The following is a 24,942-nucleotide window of genomic DNA, read 5'->3' on the forward strand; positions in this document are numbered from 1 at the left end:
TTTTACACTGAGGGTGGTGAAACACTGGCACGGGTAGCCCAGAGAGGTCATAGATGCCCCATCCTTGGAAACATTCAAGGCCAGGTTAGAAAGGGCTGTGAGCAACCTGATCTAGTTGAACGTGAACCCTTTCACTGTGGGGGGGTTGAACTAGATATCCTATAAAGGTCTCATCTGATTCAAACTATTTAGGATTCTATAGTTCTTTCCTACAGAGCCAAGACTGACTAGGATCCCACAGGTTTCAGACCCAGCTGAGCATCCTCTTTGATGGCCCATCTGGCAGCTCTGCTAAAAAGCTGCTGCAAAGAACCTCCAGACCTAAAGGAGCTTTGTGCTGGGCTGGGCTGTGGCTCTCAGGGCTGGGGGTTGGCTTTTGGCTGCCAGGTGCCCACCAAGGCTCTTTCTTACTCCTCCTCCTTCTCCACTCCCCTTGGTGCCTGCAGGGTTGTTTCTCCCACATTTCTCTCACTCCTCTCTGGGTTCCAGCACCCTGGATTTTATCCTTTCTCCAAAGGGTGATCACAGAGGTGCCTCTAGAATTGCATTTTGGCTCAGCTTTGGGCACTGGCTGGTCCATTTTGGAGCCACCTGAAACTGGCTCTCTCTGACACAGAGTCAACTCCTGATCTCCTCTTCCCTGAGGGAAACCTGCAGCCCCCTCCCTGCTACCAAACCTGATCCACAGGGTCAGTCAAGTGCCCAGGAATAGAGAGGGTCATTGAGCCCATTATTCCTCAGGCTGGTTAAACAAGACTTTGTCCTCTTCCTGTCCCTGACTGCAGGTTCTTTCTGTCAGAGCAGAGCTGTGCTGGACCTCAGCCGTGCTTTGCTCCAGAGCCTGCTGGGGTGGGGGCAGATGGCAATGGAAGAGTTGGGTTGGACTGGATGATCCTTGTGGGTCCCTTCCACCTCAGCATATTCTGTCATTCTGTGTTTGTTTGGGTTTGGTTTGGTTGGGTTTGGTCTTTTTCCCTCCTTTTGATTTTCCTTTCCTCTGACCCATTAGTTTTTTCTTCATTGTCTTGGGCCTTGCTGGGCACCTGATGGCAGGACAAGTTTATCCAACTCAGTCATCTTGACCCCTTTTTTTGTCCAAGTCACCATTAACTAGACGAGGTTTCTCACAGACTCGCTGCAACTTGGCATCATCCACAAAGGAGTGGAAAGTGCATTTCATCCCATCACCCAGAGACATAATAAAGATGTTCCATAGGAATGGTCAAGGGCTGGTCCCTGATGGATGTCACCTGGGAATTGCTGCCAAGAGGAATTTGTGCCATGACTTTTGACCCTCATCAGTCATTCAACTTCCCACTCACCACATGTTTCACTTGTCCAGTCCAGCTGTCACCAGTCTGGCTCTAAGGAGACCACAGGAGACAATGTCAAGAGCCTTGAAACAGTCTGGGCACAGAACATCCCCTTCTTTTCCTTCCCACAGGGGTTCTGCAATCCCTGCCTTGTCCTTCCCATGCCTGGCAATGGCTGCAGGAAGACTTGTCATATCCCCTTCCCTGCTGAGCCTGAGCAGTCTGGAACTCTGCCAACCCTCCTTGCTGCCCTGTTTGCAGACTGGTTCCATGTCTGCCTTTGCCAAGGCCCCAGGAAGCTCTGGGATGGCTCTGGCCTTTCCAAGTGTTTGGGAGAGGTCTCCCAGTGACACTGCCCAGCCTTCTCAATATCCCTGACACCAAAACTTTTCTATTATCCCACAGTTCCAGATTAGTGCTCAGGACACAACACATATTCTCATGGTTCTTCAGGAGAAAATTAGAAGTGGTTTCATTAGAGAGGTCAACTGGTGGAGCAGCCCAGTCTGGTCTGGCCCCACAGCAGTGCCCAGCCCAGGGTGCTGCAGAGCTCTGGGCACTCCCCCCACAGCCCCAGCCCCTCTGAAGGGCACAGCAGCTCCTGGGGCACACAGAGGAGTCTCAGCATCCCCATCAGCTCAGGGGCTGGACACTCAGCATGGCAGGAGGAAATGGAGGTCAGGGAAACTGCAGGAGCCCTGGTGTCACCTGCAGGAGATGCCCAGCACAGCCTGACTGTGCCCCTCAGTGCCAGCCCCTCTGCCCAGCCCAGCCCAGAGTCCTGGCCCAGGGACAGAGCAGCCTGTCCCCAGGGGGGCTGCAGAAAGAGGTTTCTCTGTGTCAGGGATTCCTCTCTGCAGGCCCAGAAATGCTGCCTTGCTCTTCTGCAGGGACATCCCTTTGCCCAGGTCAGTGTGTCCAGGCTGCCTTGGCCAGTTGCAGATCCCAGCCTGGGATCCCTGCAGGGCCCTGAGCTGGAGGTGCTGCTCTGCACAGGGAGGGGCTGTGGCACCCTGGGCTGAGCCTGCACTGGCCATGCTGGTCAGGGTGGGGAGCAGACCCAGCAGGATGGGGATCACTCCTCTCCACCCTCTGCCATAGTCCTGGAAGGCTCAGTAGCCAAGAACAAGGCTGGGCAGGACCATGGGCTGTTTCCAATGGCACAAAGGGCAGGGCAGGGCTCCACTCCATGCAGCCTGTGGGCTGGAGAGTTCTTCAGGACACCCTCCTGGAAAGCCCAGCCCTGGCTCTGGTACAGCCCTCCCTGAACTGGGGAGGCACAAGGGGAGTTCACTGCGGGTGAGAGGAGTCACTGGCCAGAGTCCTTTCTCTGTTCCTGCTGCATCCCCTGGGGTTGCAGAACTCTCCTTTACCAGTTCACAGGCAGATTTAGTACTTGATCTCTGGTAAGATTGATCTGGGCAGTAAGTACTTGATCTGGGCAGGATTCTGCTCCAGGGCTCCATTCCCTGCTGACTGGATGGGACAGGCTGTCCCTGCAGATCCTCTGTGCTCTCCTGCACTTCCTGAGTTCCTACAGACAAGTCCTCACCTGCCATCAGAGCCCTCACAAGCTGCAGAGCCCCATGCAGGTGACTTGGAGACCATTTGCCACTGGCCACCAGCACAGAACATCTGACCCAGCCCTCAGTCCCTCAAGTACCCCAGTGAGTCACTTCTCTCACTGCAGGGACTGAATGGGGAAACAAGCAAAGCAATGAGACTTTGGAGAGTCTATTCCTTGGCCTTGTTCTTTACACCAACCTTTCAAAAAGAACAAAGCCTTCAGGAACTGCCCAGGGGGATCCCCTTTCCTGATGGAAATGATGTTAAGGAGCCCAGCTCTGTCCCAGCAGTGCCCAGGGCCTGTCCGTGCCCATGGTCACAGGACTGACACACAGCAGGGACTGAGCTGCCAGAGCACTCAGGCCTTGGGCAAGGAGCAGAAAGGAGAGGCAGGCAGTGGGAAAAGAGCATCTCTGAAAAGGCCAAAAGCTACTGCTCCCTGGCAGTGCTCCTGTACCAGGACTCTTTACCCTTTCTCCTCTGCACACAAGCACTGCCCTCCAGCTTCAGGGAAGTTCTCTAAGGGAAAATCAGGAAAACAGAATTCAAGTCCTTTATTCTACTCAGAGATTGTGATTCCCCATGTACAGAATAACAAAGGCAGGATGTTTGACAAAGAAGTTGCTGCAGAAACTTTTATTTTGTTTAAATTCACACAGAGAATGATTCCTCATTTACACAATTGTGGGTCAAAACAATAAGCTAGAGAGTGTATTAGGTACGAGATGAAGAACAAATTTCTGTGTTAACAACATTAAAAGAGTAAAAAAGTATAGGAAACTTCCCCACCACCACTCTCAAAAGCTTTACAAGGCAGACAGGGCCAGAAAAGGGTTAAACAATGAGTGTTCTGCAGAAGAAAAAAGGCAGGTTGTTGCTGCTGAAAAGCATCCAGTCATCATTTTCCTCAAGGCATCCTTGAGCTCCTGGTTCCTGAGGCTGTAGATGAGGGGGTTCAGTACTGGAGGCACCACCGAGTACAGAACTGTCAGGGCCAGATCCAGGGATGGTGAAGAGATAGAGGGGGGCTTCAGCTGAGAAAAAATAGCAGTGCTGACAAAGATTGAGACCACGACCACATGAGGGAGGCACGTGGAAAAGGCTTTGTGCCGTCCCTGCTCAGAGGGGATCCTCAGCACAACCCTGAAGATCTGCACATAGGAGAAAACAATGAAAATGAAACAACCGAACACTAAACAGGCACTAAGCACAAGAAGCTCAATTTCCCTGCGGTAGCCTGAGTGTGAGCAGGAGAGCTTGAGGATGGCAGGGATTTCACAGAAGAACTGGCCCAGGGCATTGCCCTGGCACAGGGGCAGGGAAAATGTATTGGCTGTGTGCAGCAGAGAATAGAGAAAGCCAGTGGCCCAGGCAGCTGCTGCCATGTGGGCACAAGCTCTGCTGCCCAGGAGGGTCCCGTAGTGCAGGGGTTTGCAGATGGCAACGTAGCGGTCGTAGCACATGATGGTGAGGAGGAAAAACTCTACGGTGATGAGAAACATAAAGGAAAAGAGCTGTGCAGCACATCCCATGTAGGAGATGGTTGTGGTGTTACGGAGGGAATTGTGCATGGCTTTGGGGACAGTGGTGCAGATGCAGCCCAGGTCTGTGAGGGAGAGGTTGAGCAGGAAGAAGCCCATGGGGGTGTGCAGGTGGTGGTCACAGGCTACGGCGCTGAGGATGAGGCCGTTGGCCAGGAGGGCAGCCAGGGAGATGGCCAGGAAGAGCCAGAAGTGCAGGAGCTGCAGCTCCCGCCTGTCTGCCAATGCCAGGAGGAGGAACTGGGCCATGGAGCTGCTGTTGGACATTTGCTGTTCCTTAGCACAGGGTCTGTTCAGAAAAGGAAAGCCCAGGGAACAATTAAGACAGCCCCCTCTCAGCAAAGCCAGTGCAGTTCTCAGGGAAATCCCCTCCAAGTCAAGGCCTTTCTTTTCTCTGGTTTGTGCTCTCTGAGGGTGCTGTGAGGAGCAGGAGCTCTGCCCATGTGCTGCTGAGGACTCAGCTTTGCTCTGCTGCAGTGCAGACATGGAGCTGGTTTGGGACAGCTCTCATGATCCCAGGAGATGTCACATGGAACCCAGCTTTGATGGAAAAGTTCAATTCCTGTGCTGTTGTCTTGGAGCAATTTGGGCTGCAGGAGAGAGGCACAGTGTATCCTTAAAATAATTTTGACTGGGGTTTTTGTTTACAGTCATAACACCTGGGGGTGTTTTTTTAGGGTCAAATTTTTCTGATGACAAATCTGAAGAGTGTTGAGCCAGGACAGGCAGAAGGGCTGAGCTCTCCATTGCTTATTGCAGAGCCAGGAGAGCTGCAGTGCCTCTCAGCCTGTTTCCCATCTGCCCTGCACTTTCCCTCTTGCTGCCTTGAAGATGACCTCACACACAGATTCCTCTTTAAAAACCCCACCAAGATCTGTGCTGAGAGCAGGGCAGCGCTGCTGGAAAGGGCAGCTCTGGGAAGTGTCCCCTGTGCCAGCCCAGAGGTGCAGCTGTGCTGGACAGAGCAGGACAGGAGCCCTCCTGCAGGGAAGCCAAGGGCTGGCACAGGAGAGTGCCCACCCCCAAGGGAAGGCTCAGCACTGCCCAGGATCCTGTGCTCATTTCTGAGACTGCCTGAAATATTCATCTCCCAGAGGAAAACAGTTTGAATTTCAGTGCAGCCTCCTGACCTGAGAGAACAATGTCTATGCTACAATGCCTGAGCAGCAAACACACCTCAGCACTAATTCCTTTCCTGTAGCCCCTGTCTTTCCTTACCTTTGCAAAACATCCTCCATTCAATAAGGTGTAGTGGTGTGGAGCTGTGAGCAGGTGTGACCCTGCAAACACCAAGACATGGAAAAGATCCTCCCTCAGCTGCCAGGTTTGCTCCTTGCCCACAGCCCTTGTGCCCCAGCCCTGGGAGCAGCTCCCCGGGCCGGCTGAGAGCTGCCCCTGGCAGGCAGCAGAGTCCCTGCCCAGCACAGCACCCTGGGCTGCAGGACCCTGCTCTGCCCCACAGCCCTGGGCACCCCTGGCTGCACCCCCAGCTTCACAGCTCTTCCAAAGTGCCCCAAAACAGCCCCTGCTCACCCATCCCATCAGCTGGGGCTGGGCCAGCTTTAGGAGATGCCTCCAGGAGCTGCCCCTGCACTGCCCTGCAGCCACAGACTCACCATGTGCAGCCCTGTCAAGATTCCTCCTGCAGGGAGCTCTCAGCCATCCTGCCAGTGCTGAGCCCCTTGAAGCTGTGTCTGTGCCCTGCTGGTGTCCCTGAGCTGGCCTGGCAGTGCCCTCAGCCCTGCTGGGCTGTGCAGAGGAGCTGCTCACCAGCAGAGCTGTCTCTTTGAAGCTCTTCTTGCTTGCCAGGAGCTCCCTGTGTCCCAGGAGCCCGGCCCAGCTCAGTAGCACAGCAACAGCCCCAGGCATTTCATGACCCTCAGGGGGGTTTGGTGTTGTTTACATGAGACTCAGTCCCTGAGAGGAAGTTAAAACAACTTCTCAAGATGTCAAAGTGAGATTGAAACACTGAAGTTTCTTGTAATGCTAATGAGTCTCCCACTGGGGGACAAAACTGAGAACATGTCCCCAGGTTCCAGTTAGAGCAGAAAACTGCAGACAGTGATGACAAGGATGGACAAGCAAGGGAAAGGTGGCTCTGATGTTGAGGAAACCTGGATGTGTTTCCTTAATCCAACAGGCCAAGCCCTGACCCCCAGCCCCCAGGAAGGCAGATCCTGTCCCTGCCTCATTCCTCAGGGCTCTTCCTGGGGCACTGGGATGTGGGATGTGCAATGCCAAGGGCAGGACCATGGGGTGGCACCTGCCAGGCTGCTGAGCAGGGACAAGGAGGCCATGAGGCCCCAGGGCTGCAAGGACCACTCCCCTCCTCCTGGTATCAGGGGCACAGACAGCAGCCCTGGCCAAAGGCCTGCAGAAGGTGGCTCTGTCAGGGCCTTTCAGCTTCTCCCCATGCCTGTCTCCTCTCCAGCCCAGGCTGTCCTACGGTGTCCATGCCCTGCCCCTTTCCCTGCAGGCTGTCGTCATCCCCCCGGCTGCCCCACCTGGCTGGCACCTTCCTGCACTGACATCTCTGCGTCCTCCCTGGCTCTTCCTGCACACACAAAGCCTTGGGCTCATCCAGACTCCTCCTGGGTGACGTGTTGCAGCACAGCATTTTCCATGGAGTGAAATTCCTCTTTCCTCATGTCCACTCGGGACCTCCCCAGCTGCACTTGGCATTAATTCTTTCTTTCTCATGCTCTTTTCTGCTATATCAAAAGGATCCACCATCTCTAAATCCTCCCTTCAAACCCTCTCAGGGCTGTCCTGTGCTGTCCTCAGTCTCCACACCATTGAGGCCACAGCTCCTTAGCCCCTCTCTAGTGCTCATGTGCTTGAGACGTTTAAACCCCATCTTGAGAGATTTCTGGACACTCACAGATGTTTGTGCAGATGAAAATATCGTGCTCATAGTCTAGGTAAATCACAGTTGCCATGACAACCAGCATGCATTCCCATTGCTATGGTCAGTTACCATGGCAAATAGAATAAATTCTCATTGCCACAGTCAGTTACCATGGCAACCATAATACATTCCCATTGCTACAGTCATTTACTGTGGCAACCAGCATACATTCCAATTGCTATGCTCAGTGACCATGGCAACCATCACACATTCCCATTGCTACAGTTGGTGACCATGGTAACCATCATACGTTCCCATTGCTACGGTGAGTTACCATGGCAACCAGCATACATTCCCACTGCTATGGTCAGTCACCATGGCAAACAGCATATATTCTCATTGCCACGGTCAGTTACCACAGCAACTACCATACATTCCCATTGCTAAGGTCAGTTACCATGGCAACCATCAGACATTCCCATTCCTATAGTCAGTTGCCGTGGCAACAAGCATACTTTCCCACTGGTATGGTTGGTTACCATGGCAACCAGCATACATTCTCATTGCCATTGTAAGTTACCACGGCAACCATCATATATAACAGTCAGTTACCATGGTAACCATCATACATTCCCTTTTCTACAGTCAGTTACTACAGCCAACCACCATACTTCACACTGGTACAATCGGTTACCATGGCAACTGTCACAAATTCCCATTTTTATGGTCAGTTACCATGACAAACATCACACATTCCCACTGCTACACACAGCTACCATGGCAACCATCACACATTCCCGTTGCTATGGTCAGTTACCATGGCAACCATCATACATTCCCGTTACCACAGTCAGTTACCATGGCAACAAACATACTTCCCACTGCTACAGTCAGTTACCATGGAAACCGGCATACATTACAATTGCCACGGTTGTTACCATGGTAACCATCATACATTCCCATTGCTATGGTCGGTTACCATGGCAACCAGCATACATTTCCATTGTTACAGTCAGTTACCATGACAAACATCAGACATTTCCATTTCAATGAGTAGTTACCATGGCAACCAGCATACAGTCCCATTGCTATGGTTGGTTACCATGGTAACCATCAGACATTTCCATTGTTATGGGCAGTTACCATGGAAAACAGCATACATTCTCATTGCTACAGTTGGTTACCATGGCAACCATCATACTTCCCACAGGTACAGTCAGTTACCAATGGCAACCATAATACATTCCCGTTTCTACAGTTAGTTACCATGGCAACCATAATACATTCCCATTCCTACTGTCAGTTACCATGGCAACCATCATACTTCCCACAGGTACAGTCAGTTACCAATGGCAACAAGTATATATTCCCGTTGCTACAGTTAGTTACCATGGTAACCATAATACATTCCCATTCCTACTGTCAGTTACTATAGCAAACATTATACATTGCCATTTCCACAGTCAGTTACCATGGCAACCATCATACAGTCCCATTGCTAGTATCAGCTACTATGGCAACCAGCATCCAGTCGCGTTGCTATGGTCAGTCACTATGGAAACCAGCATACAATCCAATTGCTATGGTCGGTTACCATGGAAACCATCATACATTCCCATTCCTACAGTCGGTTACCATGGCAACCATCATACATTCCCATTGCTACAGTCAGTTACCAAGGCAATCATCATACATTCCAACTGTTACAGTCGGTTACCATGGCAACCACCATACATTCCCAGTGCTATTGTCGGTTACCATGGTAACCATCACAGATTCCCATGGCTGTAGTCGGTTACCATGGCAACCATCAAACATTCCCTTTGCTATCGTTGGTTACCATGGCAACCATCACACATCCCCATTGCTGTGGTTGGTTACCATGACAACCATCATATGGTCCACTGCTACGATCAGTTGCCATGGCAACCATCATACAGCCATGTTGCTATGATCAGTTAGCATGGCAACCATGTGAATTCCAGTTTCTATGGTCAGTTACCATGGCAACCATCGTACAGTCGTCTTGCTACAGTCGGTTACCATGGCAACATCATACATTCCCGTTTCTACTGTCAGTTACCATGGAACCATCATGCATTCCCATTACTACAGTTGGTTACCATGGCAACCATCATAAAGTCCCATTCCTATAGTCAGTTACCATGGCAACCAGCATTCATTCCCATTGCTACAGTCAGTTACCATGGCAATCATCATACTTCCCACTACTGCGGTCAGTTACTATGGCAACCAGCATACATTCTCATTTCCACGGTCAGTTACCATAGGAACCACCATACATTCCCATTGCTACAGTAGGTTACCATGGCAACCATCATACATTAGCATTGCTATGGTCAGTTACCATGGAAACCATCATACAGTCACGTTGCTATGATTGTTTACCATGGTAACTAACATACATTCCCGTTGCTACAGTCAGTTACCATGGCAAACAACATACTTCCCACTGGTACAGGCCGTTACCATGGCAACCACAATACATTGTCATTTCTATGGTCAGTTACTGTGGCAACCATCATACATTCCTGTTGCTACAGTCAGTTACCATGGCAACCATCATAGATTCGCATTGCTATGCTCGATTACCATGGCAACCATCATAAAGTCACATTCCTATGGTTGGTTACCATGGCAACAAGCATACATTGCGGTTGCTACAGTCAGTTACCATGGCAACCAACATACATTCCCATTACTATAGTCAGTTACCACAGGAACCATCATACTTCCCACTGGTACAGTCGGTTATCATGGTAACCATCATCCATTCTCGTTGCTACTATCAGTTACCATGGGAACCATCATACTTCCCACTGGTACAGTCGGTCATCATGGCAACCATCATACATTCTCATTGCTACTATCAGTTACCATGGGAACCATCATACCATTCACTGGTACAGTCGGTTACCATGGCAACCAGCATACATTGCTGTTCCCATGGTCAGGCACCATGGCAACCATCACACATTCCCATTGCTATGGTCGGTTACCATGGCAACCAGCATACCTTTCCATTGCTACAGTCAGTTACCATGGCAACCATCAGACATTTCCATTGCTATGGGCAGTTAACATGGCAGCCAGCATACATTCCTGTTGCTGCGGTCGGTTACCATGGCAACCAGCATACAGTCCCATTTCTGCAGTCAGTTACCATGGCAACCTCTTGGTTCCTCTTCATGAGAAGCAGATGCAGATGAGCCTCCCTGTTCTCCACCAACCTGCCAGCTGTGCTCTACAGGCCTGTGTCCCAAGGGCTGTCTTGACCAAGACCCTGCACAAACCTCTGGGACTCTTTGCATTCTGTCATGGGGCCTTTCCAGTCAATTCCAGGGTTATCAAAGCCAACTTGAATGGGCTCTTTGTCTCACTCCACAATGTTACCCAAACCACTCTCTCCTCTGACCCTCACCCACAAAAGTTCACTCAAGTTGTTCATCCCCTAGAGCAGTTCCACAGCTCCAAGAAGCTCCTTCCCACTGAGGACACCTCTCTCCTGCTCTTTCTCTCCTGTGTCTCCTTGGCCTTCTCTCCCAACCCATCACAGCCCTGCAACCTGGGAACTGTCTCAGCAGGCCTGGGCTGTTATTGCCTGCAAGTGGAATGAAGAGAGACTTGGGGCTGCAGCTCCTCCTGCCTGTGCCCCACACGCAGGGCATTGGGGCCTGTCTGGCTGCAGCCCCTCAGTGGGGCACCGGGGTAAGAACAGACTTGCAGTGGGGAAAGCTGCTCTGAAAGCCCCGAGAGCTGGAGTGTGCAGAGGCTTTGCTGACAATGGCCTTGGGGGTGGATGTGCTGGGACTCAGGCCCAGGGGGAAAATCCCAGGCCTGATCCCTGAGGAGATCAGCACATGCTGCTGAAATGCTGGGGGGGAGAAGAGCCAGCAGAGGGAGGGAACAAGTGTGGACAGCCTGGGCTGATGTGCTTTGGACTTGTGCCTGGCCCGGCCTTGGCTGGGCAGAGAAGGGACAGCCTTTGTGTCCCTGCAGGGCTGGGATTCACTCCCTGCCCCAAAGGCCCCCAATGTGTCTGAGAAGCCCTGGGTGGTGCCTGTCACACAACTGCTGGGAATGGGGAGGGGGTTCCTGCACAGGCCCTGTGCTGTCCATGGCAGCTGCTGCACTTGTGCTGCAGAGCCCTGGCACCTCCCCTGGCACTACAGGCCCCTCTTTGGCTGTTCAATCCAGGCTCTGCTGCCCTGAATTAGGTTCAGCATCAAAGGGATGTCCAGGAGACAACTGCCACTGTACTCTGAGGACATGTAGAAAATACACTGATAAAGAACAGGAGAGAGACCTCTCTCCCTGTGCCACCTGACTCCATTTGGTCACCTGAACACCTCTAGGGGCTGCCCTGGACAGAAGGAACAGTGACAGGTTCCCCTGTCCTACATGTGGGCCCCTTCTGCCACTGAAGTTGGCCAAAGCAATGTCCCAGCAGCCTCCAAGAAGATCCCACAGCTGCTGCCCTGTCCCTAGGAACTGCTCCATTGCAGCCTGCAGTTCCCAGCAGGAATCTCGGTCACCTCTGGCCCCTCAGAAGGAACCAGGGCTTTGTGTCCCAGCAGGTCATTCCTGGCTTTGGTCTTCATTCATTCCCATGGGAGCTGGGACAAGGAGTCACCTGCAGGGGCCTGTTTTGGGCCCACTGAAGTGGGGCAGGAGGAATCCCAGCCCATGGGGGTTGTGGAGGGAGCTGAGTGTCCTTCTGGCCCCAGGTCTGCAGAGCTACAAGGAGACACCTCTGTTGACTCAGCTGAGTCCTTCCCTCAGTGCAGGTGAAGGAGATCCCTCCTGGGCACTGTCTGGGTTTCGTGTCTAATGATGGGACATGAAAAGGGGACTCTTGGACTTAACTCTGAGTCTCTTTGGAGAAATGACAGTGCTGAAAGAAGTGTCTGTGCCCAGCTGAGAGAAGGCACATCATTATTTCCTTCAGCTGTGTGCCAGCAGGTTCCCCTGGAGCCCCAGGGACAGCTGGAGGGAGCCCAGAGGGGCAGAGAAAGGGCTGCCTGGGGCTGTTGCTGTGCTGCTGAGCTGGGCTGGGCTCCTGGCACACAGGGAGCTCCTGGCAAGCAAGAAGAGCTTGAAAGAGACAGCTCTGCTGGTGAGCAGCTCCTCTGCACAGCCCAGCAGGGCTGAGGGCACTGCCTGCAGCACCCAGGGCACAGGAGAGAAGGCAGAGAGATGAGAGGCAGCCTGGGCTGGGAGGTGACTGAGCTCTCACCACAGGAGAAACCTTCCCAGGATTTGAAGGAAGAATTCTCTGGCTGTAGGAAAGTTCAGCTTGCCTTCCTGGAGGGATCTCCTAAAGCTGCCACATCCCACAGCTTCCAGGATCTTTCAGCAGGACTCTCCCAGTTGCTGCAGTGCAGAGGAAGTGGCCACATGGCAGAGCAGGGCAGGAGCTGCAGGCAGCAAGGGCAGAGGGGAGAAGGGAGCAGGAGGTTCAAGGGATCCTGGGCTGGGAGGACAGGGCAGAGCTGCTCAGGGCAGGAACCTTGCCAGCCCTTTGCCACGGTCAGGCTGTGGCTGCAGAGCAGTGCAGGGGAGTTCCTGCAAGTGCCTCTGCCAGCTGCCAAATGGCAGCAGTGGCAGGAGCTGTCAGGATGGCTCTGCTGGATTTGCTGGGGTGCAGCAGGAGAAGCTGCTGCAGAGCAGGACTTGCTGCTGCCCCATCAGAGGCCCAGGGCAAGAAGGTTCCCTGTGCCAGGGCTGGCTGTGGGGTGGGAAGGTGGGGGTGCAGCCAGGGGTGCCCAGGGCTGTGGTGCAGAGCAGGGTCCTGCCCCCAGGGCTCTGTGTGCTGGGGCAGGGACTCTGCTGCCTGCCAGGCTCAGCTCTCAGCCCGGCCAAGGAGCTGCCACGGGGCTGGGGGAGAAGGGCTGTGGGGAAGGAACAACTCCTGGGAGGGCAGAGCAGGGCAGAGTCCTTCTGATCTCCAAAGTGGGCTGCAGGGATGAGGGCTGGTCACAGCTCCAGATCTAAGCAGGAAATTTCCCAGAAGGTATTTGCAAGAGGCACAGACAGGCAGGGGGTACCCTAAAGAGAATGAACCAGTTCTTTCAGTGTTATACTCTGGGTTGTCTGGGTGCTGACTGCAACAGGGAAATGAATCTCTGAGCACAGGAGGAGACACTGAAACATGAACTCTGTTAGATTAGAGGGGATTGAACCTGAGAGTGTCAGACATCAAAACTGTCTTATAGACAGCATCAGTGTCACTTTCTCAGCCCTGAGCCCAGGGAAGCAGCTGCTGGCAGGGACAGCACCAGGCAGCAGAGCCCTGGGCAGGGAGTGGGGGGCAAGTGCCTGGGGGAGGGGGTGTTCAGGCAGCTCTGGGGGCCCTTCCCTGCAGCTCTGCTGGGCACTGTGTGCTGGGCCATAGAAATGAGGATTCCTGCAGTGGAAAAGAACCTTCCCCAGGTGTGATGGTAAAAATAAAAAACACAGGTACAATTATTCTAAGGACAGACTAAGCTTCTGCTCTGCAGCCCCAGCTCTTTTGAGTCATGGGTGTAGAGATGGAACTTTTGTACTCAAGGTCTGTTACATCTGACATTCCTTGTGTGTGTGAGAGCTCTACCAAAAAATTCCATGTCCCACTGCAGCAGAGCAAAACTGACTCCTTGGCAGTGCATTTGGTGACATTTGACACATTGATTTCTTTTAGAAATGGAGTTGCTTTTTCACAGAGGTCTGTCTTAACTGTTCCCTGTCCTTTCCTTTTTTGAACAGACCCTGTGCTAAGAAGCAGCAAATGCCCAACAGCAGCTCCCTCACCCAGTTCCTCCTCCTGGCATTCACAGACAGGCGGGAGCTGCAGCTCCTGCACTTCTGGCTCTTCCTGGCCATCTCCCTGGCTGCCCTCCTGGCCAACGGCCTCATCCTCAGCGCCGTAGCCTGTGACCACCACCTGCACACCCCCATGGGCTTCTTCCTGCTCAACCTCTCCCTCACAGATCTGGGCTGCATCTGCACCACTGTCCCCAAAGCCATGCACAATTCCCTCCAGAACACCACAACCATCTCCTACACAGGATGTGCTGCACAGCTCTTTTTACTTTTCTTTTTCATTGCAACAGAGTTTTATCTCCTCACCATCATGTGCTACGACCGCTACGTTGCCATCTGCAAACCCCTGCACTACGGGACCCTCCTGGGCAGCAGAGCTTGTGCCCACATGGCAGCAGCTGCCTGGGCTGCTGGGTTTCTCAATGCTCTGCTGCACACAGCCAGTACATTTTCCCTGCCCCTGTGCCAGGGCAATGCCCTGGGCCAGTTCTTCTGTGAACTCCCACACATCCTCAAGCTCTCCTGCTCACACTCTTACATAAGAGATAATGGGCCTCTCTTGTTTTCCATCTCTTTATCATGTGGCTGTTTCATTTTCATTGTTTTCTCCTATGTGCAGATCTTCAGGGCTGTGCTGAGGATCCCCTCTCAGCAGGGACGGCACAAAGCCTTTTCCACCTGCCTCCCTCACCTGGCTGTGGTCTCCCTGTTCCTCAGCACTGGCATATTTTCCAACCTCAAGCCCCCCTCAGCCTCCTCCCCGTCTCTAGATCTGGCCCTCTCAGTTCTGTACTCGGTGGTTCCTCCATCACTGAACCCCCTCATCTACAGCCTCAGGAACCAGGAGCTCAAGGATGCCCTGAAGAAACTGGTAACTGGGTGTTTTTCAGAAGCAATAAACTCTCCTTCGTCGGCATGTTATCTTCCTCATTAAAGGCCAATCCTGTTCTGGACTCTATTAAAGTCCCACCATATCTTCTCTATTTTTTACTCCTGGTAGGGGTGTTATTTTTGTGAGAATTTGTTCACATCAAAAAATCTTTATACATATATAAAGATGTATATATATATATATATAAAATGTTAATATATTTATATATATATAAAGACCATTTTTAATTCAATGTTTGCCTTTCTAGCCTGGCCCACAGGCTGTACAAATTGGGAAATGTACTCACTGTGTGCTTCAACCAAATAAAGAACTCTGCATTGACTTGTTTGCCTGACATCTTTCCTCTCTGACTTCTCTGCAGCTGCAGGCTCCGTGCCTCTGTGCAGAGCTGGGCCAGAAAAGAGTCCCAGCAGAGCAGCACTGCCAGGGAGCAGCAGCCCTTCTCCTGTGTGGCCTCCTCTCCCTTCCCTTCCACACTGTCCTGCAGAGCCCTGTGTTGTTGGAGGCCTCAGTGCTCTGGCAGTCGGTGCCAGTCCTGCTGCAGGACTGTCCAGGGACTGCAGGCAGGGACAGCCACGGGCACTGCTGGCACAGAGCTGACCTCTGCAGCAGCACTGCCATCCTGCAGGGGCATCTCCTCAGGCCAGGGCCTCAAAGCTTCCATCTGCTTTCCACTTTGCTCTCCAGGATGTGCCCAACACAACGCCCTGCAGAGGAAAACAGCAGTGACCAGCACAAGGGGGGGAGTGTTCAGGGTGGGGGCACCCAGCAGTGCCCTGGCACAGCCAGCGCCGCTCCCAGCACTGGCCTCTCACCCCAGGCCATTGGGCTTGTTCTTCCCTCCAAGGAGGGACAGCAAATGACCAGCTCAGGGTCTATGTTTGCACTGCATGGACAAGACATGCCCCTGTGTCACGGCTTGGGGCTGGGGGGTGGAAGGCTTAGACAAAGTTGATGGCAGAAGCCGTCTCGTTGAGCTATGAGGTGCAGAAAGGACCCCCTTGCTTTCTAAATTCCTTCTCAGAGAGGAACCTGGCTGTGGCTGGATCCAATCTAAAACTCAGAGTTTTGTTTCAATTGAAGGAATTATAGAGGTGTGATTCAATCACTTTGTCCTGCAGGTTTTAGTGATGGCAAATCAGAAATATTTCAATAAAATGAATTATTTATTATAACAAATGAACAGAAAATTTACCAGAAAAGTGAACAGATGAAAGACCTTAAAGAGAATTATTTACTAGACAGTATAAAAGGCAAAACCTCCTAGCAGTATAGTGTACGCTAGACAGTGCAGTGTATCAAAGTCATTCTATTAAAGCAATTGGATCAAAGCCAGCAAAAAGAAACAATCCTGATGAAGAGATTGAGGTAACTCACCCCACAGCGACAAGGGGTAGTTCCCTCTCTTTCACTTAACCCCTGGGCAGTGACCATGAGGAGCTGTCCCTGCTTCATGGCAGAAGCTCCACACACTTCAAGGAAGTCTGTGGAAGAATCTGCCACAGGAAAGTTGGACAAGACTTTTATAGTTATCAAGGGTTTGACTGCCAGATATATTACAAGGCCAGGGAGCAGCTTATCTGTCAAATCCTGCTTCAAAAAGCACTATGTGTGTTTGAAGTTTCATGAAGCATTCTGGGGTTAGCATAATTCAACATTAAAAACAGCACCTTGGCACCAGCAGTAACTCAACACAGAGAGCTTGCATTGTTTGCATTCTCTGACCAATTTTTAGGTATTATCAGAGCAGAGCATCGTGCCAGAAATGGCCCCTTGATTCCATGAGGTTGCAAAAACTCTCAGGGTTCCTTTGGTTCCATGAGGTCCCTCAGTGTCACAATGGACCCCTGGTTCCATGAGGTTCTGGAGTGTCACAATGGCCCTGATGATTTCATGAGTTTCCACTATCTCTCCAGGATTCCTTTGGTTCCATGAGGCCCTGCAGTGTCCCAATGGCCCCTTGATTCCAGGATGTTCCAAAACATCCCAGGGTTCCCTTGGCTCCAAGAGGCTCCCCAGTGTCCCAGCGGCCCCTGGATTCCAGCAGGCCCTGCAGTGTCCCAATGGCCACTGGGTTCCAGGAGCCACAGCGGCTTGCGCCGGCGGTCTGTGCCCGGAGCGCCGCTCCCCGGGGGCTGCCGCACTCACCGCCGGGGTTGCCGCTCGCGCAGCCGCCGCTCTGCCCCGGCTGCACCGGGACCCGGCACCGCCTCGGGCCTGCGCTGCCGCCTCAGCGGCCACAGGGACACAGCCATGGGGGACCTTTGCTCTGACACTGATGGGCCTGGCTTTGTTCTGCTTGGGGCTGGGCTTTGGGAAAATTGCTGTTCATTTTCATGCTCCGCTGGAACAGCTCCCTGAATTCCAAAGGTTTCCTAATCCAGGGGAGGGGTTTCTATGGCATCGGAGGTGCCGCCCCTCGGGACACATTGTCAATAAACCATCCAGCTGACTTGTCGGGGTTGGCCTGTGATCAGTCAATGCTTTGGGGAATGCTCTATTCTGGTTGAATGTTGCCCTATAACCTTTTCCAAGCTCCCTTATTTTCTGAAGTTTGGTAGTAAAAGTGTGGTTTTTGACCTCCTGAGAAAATGTGTACAGTGTCTTCTCCCTTGTGGTCTCTCTCAAGGTATTAAAAGAACTGAAGGCCCTTTTCAAATATTTGGAGGGTGGAAATTTCTGGTGCATTTTATATTTTCAGAGTAAAACCCCTTTGCTGAGCTCGTAACTCAAACCTGGGGTCTTACAGTCACCATCCCTGGAAGTGTTCCAAAATTAACATTAAACTGTGGCACTTGAGGACATGGTTTAGTGGTGAAGATGCCAGTGTTGGGTTAATGGTTGGACTCCATGATCTCAGAGGTCTTTTCCAACCTTAACAATTCTATGATTCTGTGGTGATTCAGCCACTTCCCTGGACATTCTGTTCCAATGCTTGATAACCCTTAGTCATCCCTCTGATGCTGCAGCCAAGGCACAGACCAGTGATTTTCACAGTGCTCCTGGATGACAAGATGTCCAAAGCCCAGGACATTTCCATCAGCAGCTTGTCCTTCCTGCAGATCAGAGTCACCTGAAGCCTCTGGGCCCTCCACAGTGGCAGAGACCCCCCAGGCAGCAAAGCCCTGTCCTGCCAGGCTGCCCAACAAGGCCCTGTGTCGCCCTGGCCCTGGGGACAGGAGGGTTTGCTCTCCTTGGGGTACCTCAGTCCCTCTGCCATTGCCATCTGCCCCCACCCCAGCAGGCTCTGGAGCAAAGCACAGCTGAAGTCCAGCCCAGCTCTGCTCTGACAGAAAGAACCTGCAGTCAGGGACAGGAAGAGGAGAAAGTCTTGTTTAACCAGCCTGAGGAATAATGGGATCAATGACCTCCTGTATTCCTGGACACTTGAATGACCCTGTGGATCAGGTTTGGTAGCAGGGAGGGGGCTGCAGGTTTCCCTTAGGGAAGAGGAGATCAAGAGTTGACTGTGTGTCAGAGAGAGCCAGTTTCAGGTGGCTCCAGAATGGACCAGCCAGTGCCCAAAGCTGAGCCAAAAAGCAATTCCAGAGGCCCCTGTGTGATAACCCTTTGGAGAAAGGATAAAATCCAGGGTGCTGTAACCCAGAGAGGAGTGAGAGAAATGGGGGAGAAACAACCCTGCAGGCACCAAAGGGAGTGGAGAAGGAGGAAGAGGGAGAGAGAGCCTTGGTGGGCACCTGGCAACCAAAAGCCAACCCCCAGCCCTGAGAGCCACAGCTGAGCCCAGCACAGAATCTCCTTTAGGTCTGGAGGTTCTTTGCAGCAGCTTTTTAGCAGAGCTGCCAGATGGGCCATCAAAGGGGGTGTACATCTGGGTCTGAAACCTGTGTGATCCTTGTCAGCCTTGGCTCCAGTAGAATGATAGAAGAGTTTTGGTAGGAAGGGACCTTTGAAGTTCTTTTATTCCAACCCCCCTGTAATGAACAAGGACATTTTCAACTAGATAAGGTTGTTCAGAGCCCCGTTAAACCTGACCTTGAATATTTCCAGAGATGAGGCATCATCCCTCTGGGCGACCTGTGCCAGTGTTTCACCTCCCATAGTGTAAAAAATTCTTCTTCATGACTAATTCCAATCTGTCCTTTTTTGGTTTAAAACCATCATCTTCTTCCTTATCACAGATATGTCTAGACACTACAAAAAGTTTGTCCCCATCTTTCCTATAAACTTCTGTGGTGGTGCATCCTCCCCCCATTCTCCTCAGGCCTGGTTGATGATCTCAGGAGCTCCTGACAAGCCTTGACCAAACCAACTGAGCAATGAAGAGCCCCTGGACTGGACCAGGGGTGTGGGGAAGTGTCCCTGGACTGGACCAGGTGCTCCTGGATGATAAAGGTGGGAACAATCCAGAGTGGAACAGTTGGGGAACACAAGATAATCAGTCATCCCATGAAAGCCTTGGAATATTCCCTGCCTGAATCACAGCCCAAATGGAACAGTTTGGATACAATTCCCAATAAACATTCCTACAACTGTGACCCTTGTCTGTTGGCAAACACAAAGGCATTTGTGGGAGTGTTTCCCTGACAACAAGGAGAATTTTGGAGAGGGACCCTTCCACATCCAGCTCTTGATGTGTCCACACATCTCTGCCTGGGTGTGGGTGTGAATTGACTGTGGGGTGAATGTTGTTATTGTGAATCTCTAATTCAGTCACTGTTAAAATTGTAGCAAATGCTATTGAACCACTTGAGAACTGCTCAATTGGTCAATGATTAAGTGCTACTAATGTCTTTTGCCCCCTTGTCTTTGGATCCAAATCCTTGGTGCCCTGACCCTCTTGCATCCCAAGGCTCTGTGTAAATCATTCCTTTTCATCAAAAAATATATATTTTTCGTGACGTCCACTTTAAAATCTTCCTTCTTAGCTAAATTACAAAAAAAACTCCAATTAGCTGTAGAAGTCTTGATGACTTGGAGACAATTAAAGGAAGGGAAAGAATTTGTTTCTCAATGTTTTATTGGGTCCCACAGTGTATTTGGAGTTGCATCAGCTGTCAGTCCAAGATGGGCCATGTCAGAACTGGTGAGGCTGGGGGGTGAGGAGCAAGGTTGATCATCCAGGGTCAGTGTGGATCTCCTGAGGAGACACTCAGCATCAAGATCACTTGGAGAACACCTCTATCACCTCTCCTCTGAACTACAAAATTACCCATCATTGAATTAAAAAAAAATAGAAACCATGAAGACTTGTTTTGAAATTGCCTTGAAGACAATTAAAGGAAGACAAAGAGATCCTGAGGGATTTCTGCATTTTAATGAGCCCCACGGGGTGTTTGCAGCCCAGCCCATGATCCTGAGGTACTGAGAGAAGATTGAAGCAGCTGCTGAAGAAGTCAGAAGCCAAAGTGCAAGTGCCTTGAAGCATTGCTGGGCCCCACTGAGGGCAGGCACTGCCAAAGCCTCCCCAGGGACTCCTTGGAGCAGCTCCTTGGAGGCCAGGAGTGCAGGCAGACAAAGGCTCTGGGCAGGCCCCTGCAATGCTGAGCAAAGCCTGCCTTGGTTTGTGGAGCACAAAGGCCAAGGCCTGAGCCCCAGGCCCTGGCCCAGCAGATCCTGTCCCTCCCGGCTGGCTCAGGGCTGTTTGGGGGGCACTGGGATGGCAGGGGGAGGAACAACAAAGGCCAAAACTGGGCAACCCCTGCCAGGCTCCTGAGGGAGGGGCGAGGCAGAAACCAAGTGCAGAACCTGCCAGGAAAGTGTCTTGTGGTGGCCTGAGTGGCAGAGGCAGCTGCCAGAGGCAAGGGGACAAAGGCCTGGGTGCCTTTGGGCCTTGCAGCCCTGCCAGAGCCCTTGGCCATCTCTCCTGCAGGCTGTCCTGCCCTGGCCCTGCTGCTGCTCTGGCCTTGCAGGCTGCACACACCCCTCCTGCTTTCCCACCCCCTCCCAGCAGCATTTCTAGACCCTCCCTGATGTCTCTGCACCAGCTCTGGCTGTTCCCTGGAACACAAAGCCATGGGCTGATCCTGACTCCCTCTGGGTGACCTCTTGCAGTACAGGGGTCCCCGTTGAGTTACATTTCTTTTACCTCACCTTCAGTCTGAACCTTCCACGCTACTCTTTGTGGAGATTTCATTCTATTTCCAAAACAGAGAAAAGCTCCATCCTGGCAGACCTCTAGACCCTCTCCAGTTCTTCCTCATTCCTCCAGAATGGGGAACCTCACAGACAGACAGACCAGTCCAGATGTGGTGACCCCAGGGCTGAGTCCAGGGGGGTGACAACTCCCTTGTCTGGGTGCCCACACTCCCCCTAAGACAGCCCCATGTGCAGTTGGCCTTAAATCAAGGGGCCATTCTGATTCTCTGTAATGTCATGGAATCAAGTGGCCCTGTGACACTGCAGGGCCTCATGGAACCAAAGGAATGCAGGGACACTGTGGAATCTCATGGAACCAAGGGACCACTGTGACATGTAGGGTCTCTTTGGAACAAAAGGAACTCTGAGACATCTCAGACCCTCCTGGAACCAAGGGCCCACTGTGCCTCCCCAGAACTCCATGGAATCAAGCAGAGCCGCTGCCTCCCCCCCGCCGCCGCACGGACCGGAGTCGCCGGCTCTGCCCCGCTTGGACACCTCTGGAGTCAGCGTGTTCTTGGGCAGCACAACTGATCTCAGACCAGAGAGTTTCCCACATTTTGCTTTGCCCCCTCTTTCCCCTGGTTTTGTTTTTTGTTCTTTGTTCATTCTGGGGGAAAAGGGGGAAGGGAGGCATGTATTGATTCCTATTCTCACCTGTTTACAAAAGGGAGTTGGGGCAGGAGCAGAGAGAGGAGACAATTTCTCGCTCTGCTGTTGCTTTGAACTGTTCTGTTGGTATTGCTGGTTTTGCTGCTATATTTCTTGTCAGTGAACTGTTATTTTTTTCACTTATACCTCCTTGTATTTTGTCTCCCTGTAGTGGTGGGGAATAAAAGAGGGGTGAATTCATTTTATTGGAGTTTCTGCCCTAATATGTGTCTTTAAACCAGGACAGGTTGCTCAAGGGCTCCCTGAAATTCAGCATCATTCACAAAGGACTTGAAAACACATTTTGTCCCAATGTACAGAGAGATAATAAAGATGTTCTACAGTGGTGTTCAAGGGCTGATCACTGAGGGATTTCATCCAGAAGTTGCTGCCAAGAGGACTTTGTACCATGGATTTGATTTGACACTCTTCATTCAGCCAACTTCCCACCCACCACATCTTCCACTTCTTCAGTCCAGCTCTCACCAGTCTGGCCATAAGGAGACCACAGGAGACCATGTCAAGGGCCTTGATAAAGTCTGGGCACAAAACATCCCCTTCTTTTCCCTCCCACAGGGGTTCTGCAATCCCTGCCTTGTCCTTCCCGTGCCTGGCAATGGCTGCAGGAGGACTTGCCCTATCCCCTTCCCTGCTGAGCCTGTGCAGTGTGGAACTCTGCCAACCCTCCTTGCTGCCCTGTTTGCAGACTGCTTCCATGTCTGCCTTTGCCAAGGCCCCGGGAAGCTCTGGGATGGCTCTGGCCTTTCCAAGGGTTTGGGAGAGGTCTCCCAGTGACACTGCCCAGCCTTCTCAATAGCCCTGACACCAAAACCTTTTCCATAGCCCACACTTCCAGAGGAGTGCCCAGGACACAACACAGGTTGTCCTGGTGGTTCTGGAGAATGAGAAGGGATTTCTTCCTCGAGGCCAACCCCTCCAATTGGATTTGAGTGCAGCTGAAAGGTTTCCTCAGCATTTTCCCTGGTGCCTCCCTGCCCTGAAGGTTTCTGACCATCAGACTGGAGCTGAGGGGGTTGGGCAGGTGCCTGAGGAGGGGGTAGAACAAGGGCTGTGTCCAACTGTGCCAGGAGGGCTGTGCTGGGCAAGGAGGAGGAGGCTGCAGAAAACAGTGGCACTGGGGAGGGGAGAGGAGCAGGTGGAGAGACCTTGTGCCTGCCCACGCTGGGCAGGAGCTGCCCCAGGATGGCAGCTCTGAAGCACTCCCAGGATGTCCCTGTGAACAGGAGGGGAAGACTGGATCTGAAAATGAAACCTGGAAAGCAGAGAGCAGGAGTGTCATGGGGACACTGCAGGAGAGTTCCAGCCCTGGAGCAAGGTGACAGAAGAAGTGACCCAGTACATGCCCTGGCCTCAGAAGATGCCACAGTATCCTGGAGATGCTGGAAGGGAGCCCAGCTCTGCTTCACAAGTTTCCAGGGCCTGTCCCTGCCTGTGCTCCAAGGGCTTCCAACCCACAGGACTGTGCTCAGAGAGCACTCAGGCCTTACAGCGAGAAAGGGGCTCAGGAGGACAGTGTGGAAGTAGCAAGAGAGCAGCTCTGGAAAGACCAAGCCCTGCTGCTCCCTGGCAGTGCTGCTGGGCTGGGATTATTGTCCCCTTCCCGTTTGCAAATACAACCTGTCCTGCAGTGTGCTTTCCTTTAGGAACAGCTAAGAAGAAGGGTCTTGGACAAAGAAGGCACTGCAGGGTCCTTTATTTTGTTTAAATACTCTGTGAGCACAATTCATCATTTATACATGTCTGGGTAAAATTCAGTGGGTAGACACTAAATTAGAAGGCAGATGCATAATAATGTTTCATTGTATGGAAAATTACTTCAAGAAGCACCCAATGACCTCTGAGAAAAACCTGAGCAGGAAGGTTAGGCCATTAGTGAGTCCCATTCTGAATGCTACACATGAGAAAACAGGCAATTTATTGCTCCTGTAAAAGCATCCAGTCATCATTTTTCTCAGGGCATCCTTGAGCTCTTGATTCCTGAGGCTGTAGATGAAGGAGTTCAGTGCTGGAGGTACCACTGAGTATAGAACTGACAGGGTCAGATCCAGGGATGGGGAGGAGATGGAGGGTGGCTTGAGGTTGGAAAATATGCCAGTACTGAGGAACAGGGAGACCACAACCAGGTGAGGGAGGCACGTGGAAAAGGCTTTGTGCCGTCCCTGCTGAGAGGGGATCCTCAGCACAGCCCTGAAGATCTGCACATAGGAGAAAACAATGAAAACAAAGCAAAAGGACAGTAAACAGGCACTAACCACAATGAGCCCAATTTCCCTGTGGTAGCCTGAGTGTGAGCAGGAGAGCTTGAGGATGTGTGGGATTTCACAGAAGAACTGGCCCAGGGCATTGCCCTGGCACAGGGGCAGGGAAAATGTATTGGCTGTGTGCAGCAGAGCATTGAGAAAGCCAGTGGCCCAGGCAGCTGCTGCCATGTGGGCACAAGCTCTGCTGCCCAGGAGGGTCCCGTAGTGCAGGGGTTTGCAGATGGCAACGTAGCGGTCGTAGCACATGATGGTGAGGAGGGAAAACTCTGCTGAGATGAAGAACAGAAAGAAAAAGGCCTGTGCAGCACATCCTGTGTAGGAGATGGTTGTGGTGTCCCAGAGGGAATTGTGCATGGCTTTGGGGACAGTGGTGCAGATGCAGCCCAGGTCTGTGAGGGAGAGGTTGAGCAGGAAGAAGCCCATGGGGGTGTGCAGGTGGTGGTCACAGGCTACGGCGCTGAGGATGAGGCCGTTGGCCAGGAGGGCAGCCAGGGAGATGGCCAGGAAGAGCCAGAAGTGCAGGAGCTGCAGCTCCCGCCTGTCTGTGAATGCCAGGAGGAGAAACTGGGTGAGGGAGCTGCTGTTGGACATTTGTTGCTTCTGGCATGGGGAACTGTCATAGGAGAAAAAACAGTGACAATAAATGGGGACCCAACTGAGCAAAATCAAAGCCATTCCCATACACTCCACTCCACTCCCCTCCCTCTGTCACACAGAGACAGTTTTCTTTTTCTAGCAGTCCTTCCTTTAGCTCTGTGCATGCAACCCTGGTTGGTGCTGGCCACGTGTGCAATGAAGGGCAAGGCCTCTGCCCACGGGCTCTTGAATTCAGCCCCACTCTGCAGAATTGGCAGGGAAAGGGTTTTTGCCAGTGCTCAACTCTGTCCTGTGAAACCTCTGCCAATGCTGAAGGGCCTGTGAGCATCTG

General features: G+C 52.2%; 3 protein-coding genes across 3 annotated transcripts; 1 reads left to right on the top strand and 2 right to left on the bottom strand.

Moving 5' to 3' along the window:
- Positions 1 to 3,676: 3,676 nt before the first annotated feature.
- On the bottom strand, positions 3,677 to 4,687 carry LOC108639197 (olfactory receptor 14J1-like). Its single transcript, XM_029958856.1, has 2 exons — positions 3,768 to 4,687; positions 3,677 to 3,683 (listed from the first exon to the last, which is right to left on the bottom strand). The coding sequence occupies exons 1-2, from the start codon at positions 4,685 to 4,687 to the stop codon at positions 3,677 to 3,679; spliced, it is 927 nt and encodes a 308-aa protein (XP_029814716.1).
- A 9,368-nt stretch (positions 4,688 to 14,055) lies between these two features.
- On the top strand, positions 14,056 to 15,711 carry LOC115307317 (olfactory receptor 14C36-like). The gene is made up of 2 exons (XM_029958857.1): positions 14,056 to 14,961; positions 15,670 to 15,711. Exons 1-2 carry the CDS (start codon positions 14,056 to 14,058, stop codon positions 15,709 to 15,711), a joined length of 948 nt encoding a protein of 315 aa, XP_029814717.1.
- Positions 15,712 to 23,564: 7,853 nt separating this feature from the next.
- Positions 23,565 to 24,605, bottom strand: LOC112841564 (olfactory receptor 14J1-like). The gene has a single exon (XM_029958861.1). It carries the CDS (start codon positions 24,603 to 24,605, stop codon positions 23,565 to 23,567), a length of 1,041 nt encoding a protein of 346 aa, XP_029814721.1.
- Positions 24,606 to 24,942: the final 337 nt, after the last annotated feature.

The sequence above is a fragment of the Manacus vitellinus genome, unplaced genomic scaffold, assembly GCF_001715985.3.
Source record: "Manacus vitellinus isolate BGI_N305 unplaced genomic scaffold, ASM171598v3 ctg7180002434390_pilon, whole genome shotgun sequence".
Taxonomy (NCBI): Eukaryota; Metazoa; Chordata; class Aves; order Passeriformes; family Pipridae; genus Manacus; species Manacus vitellinus.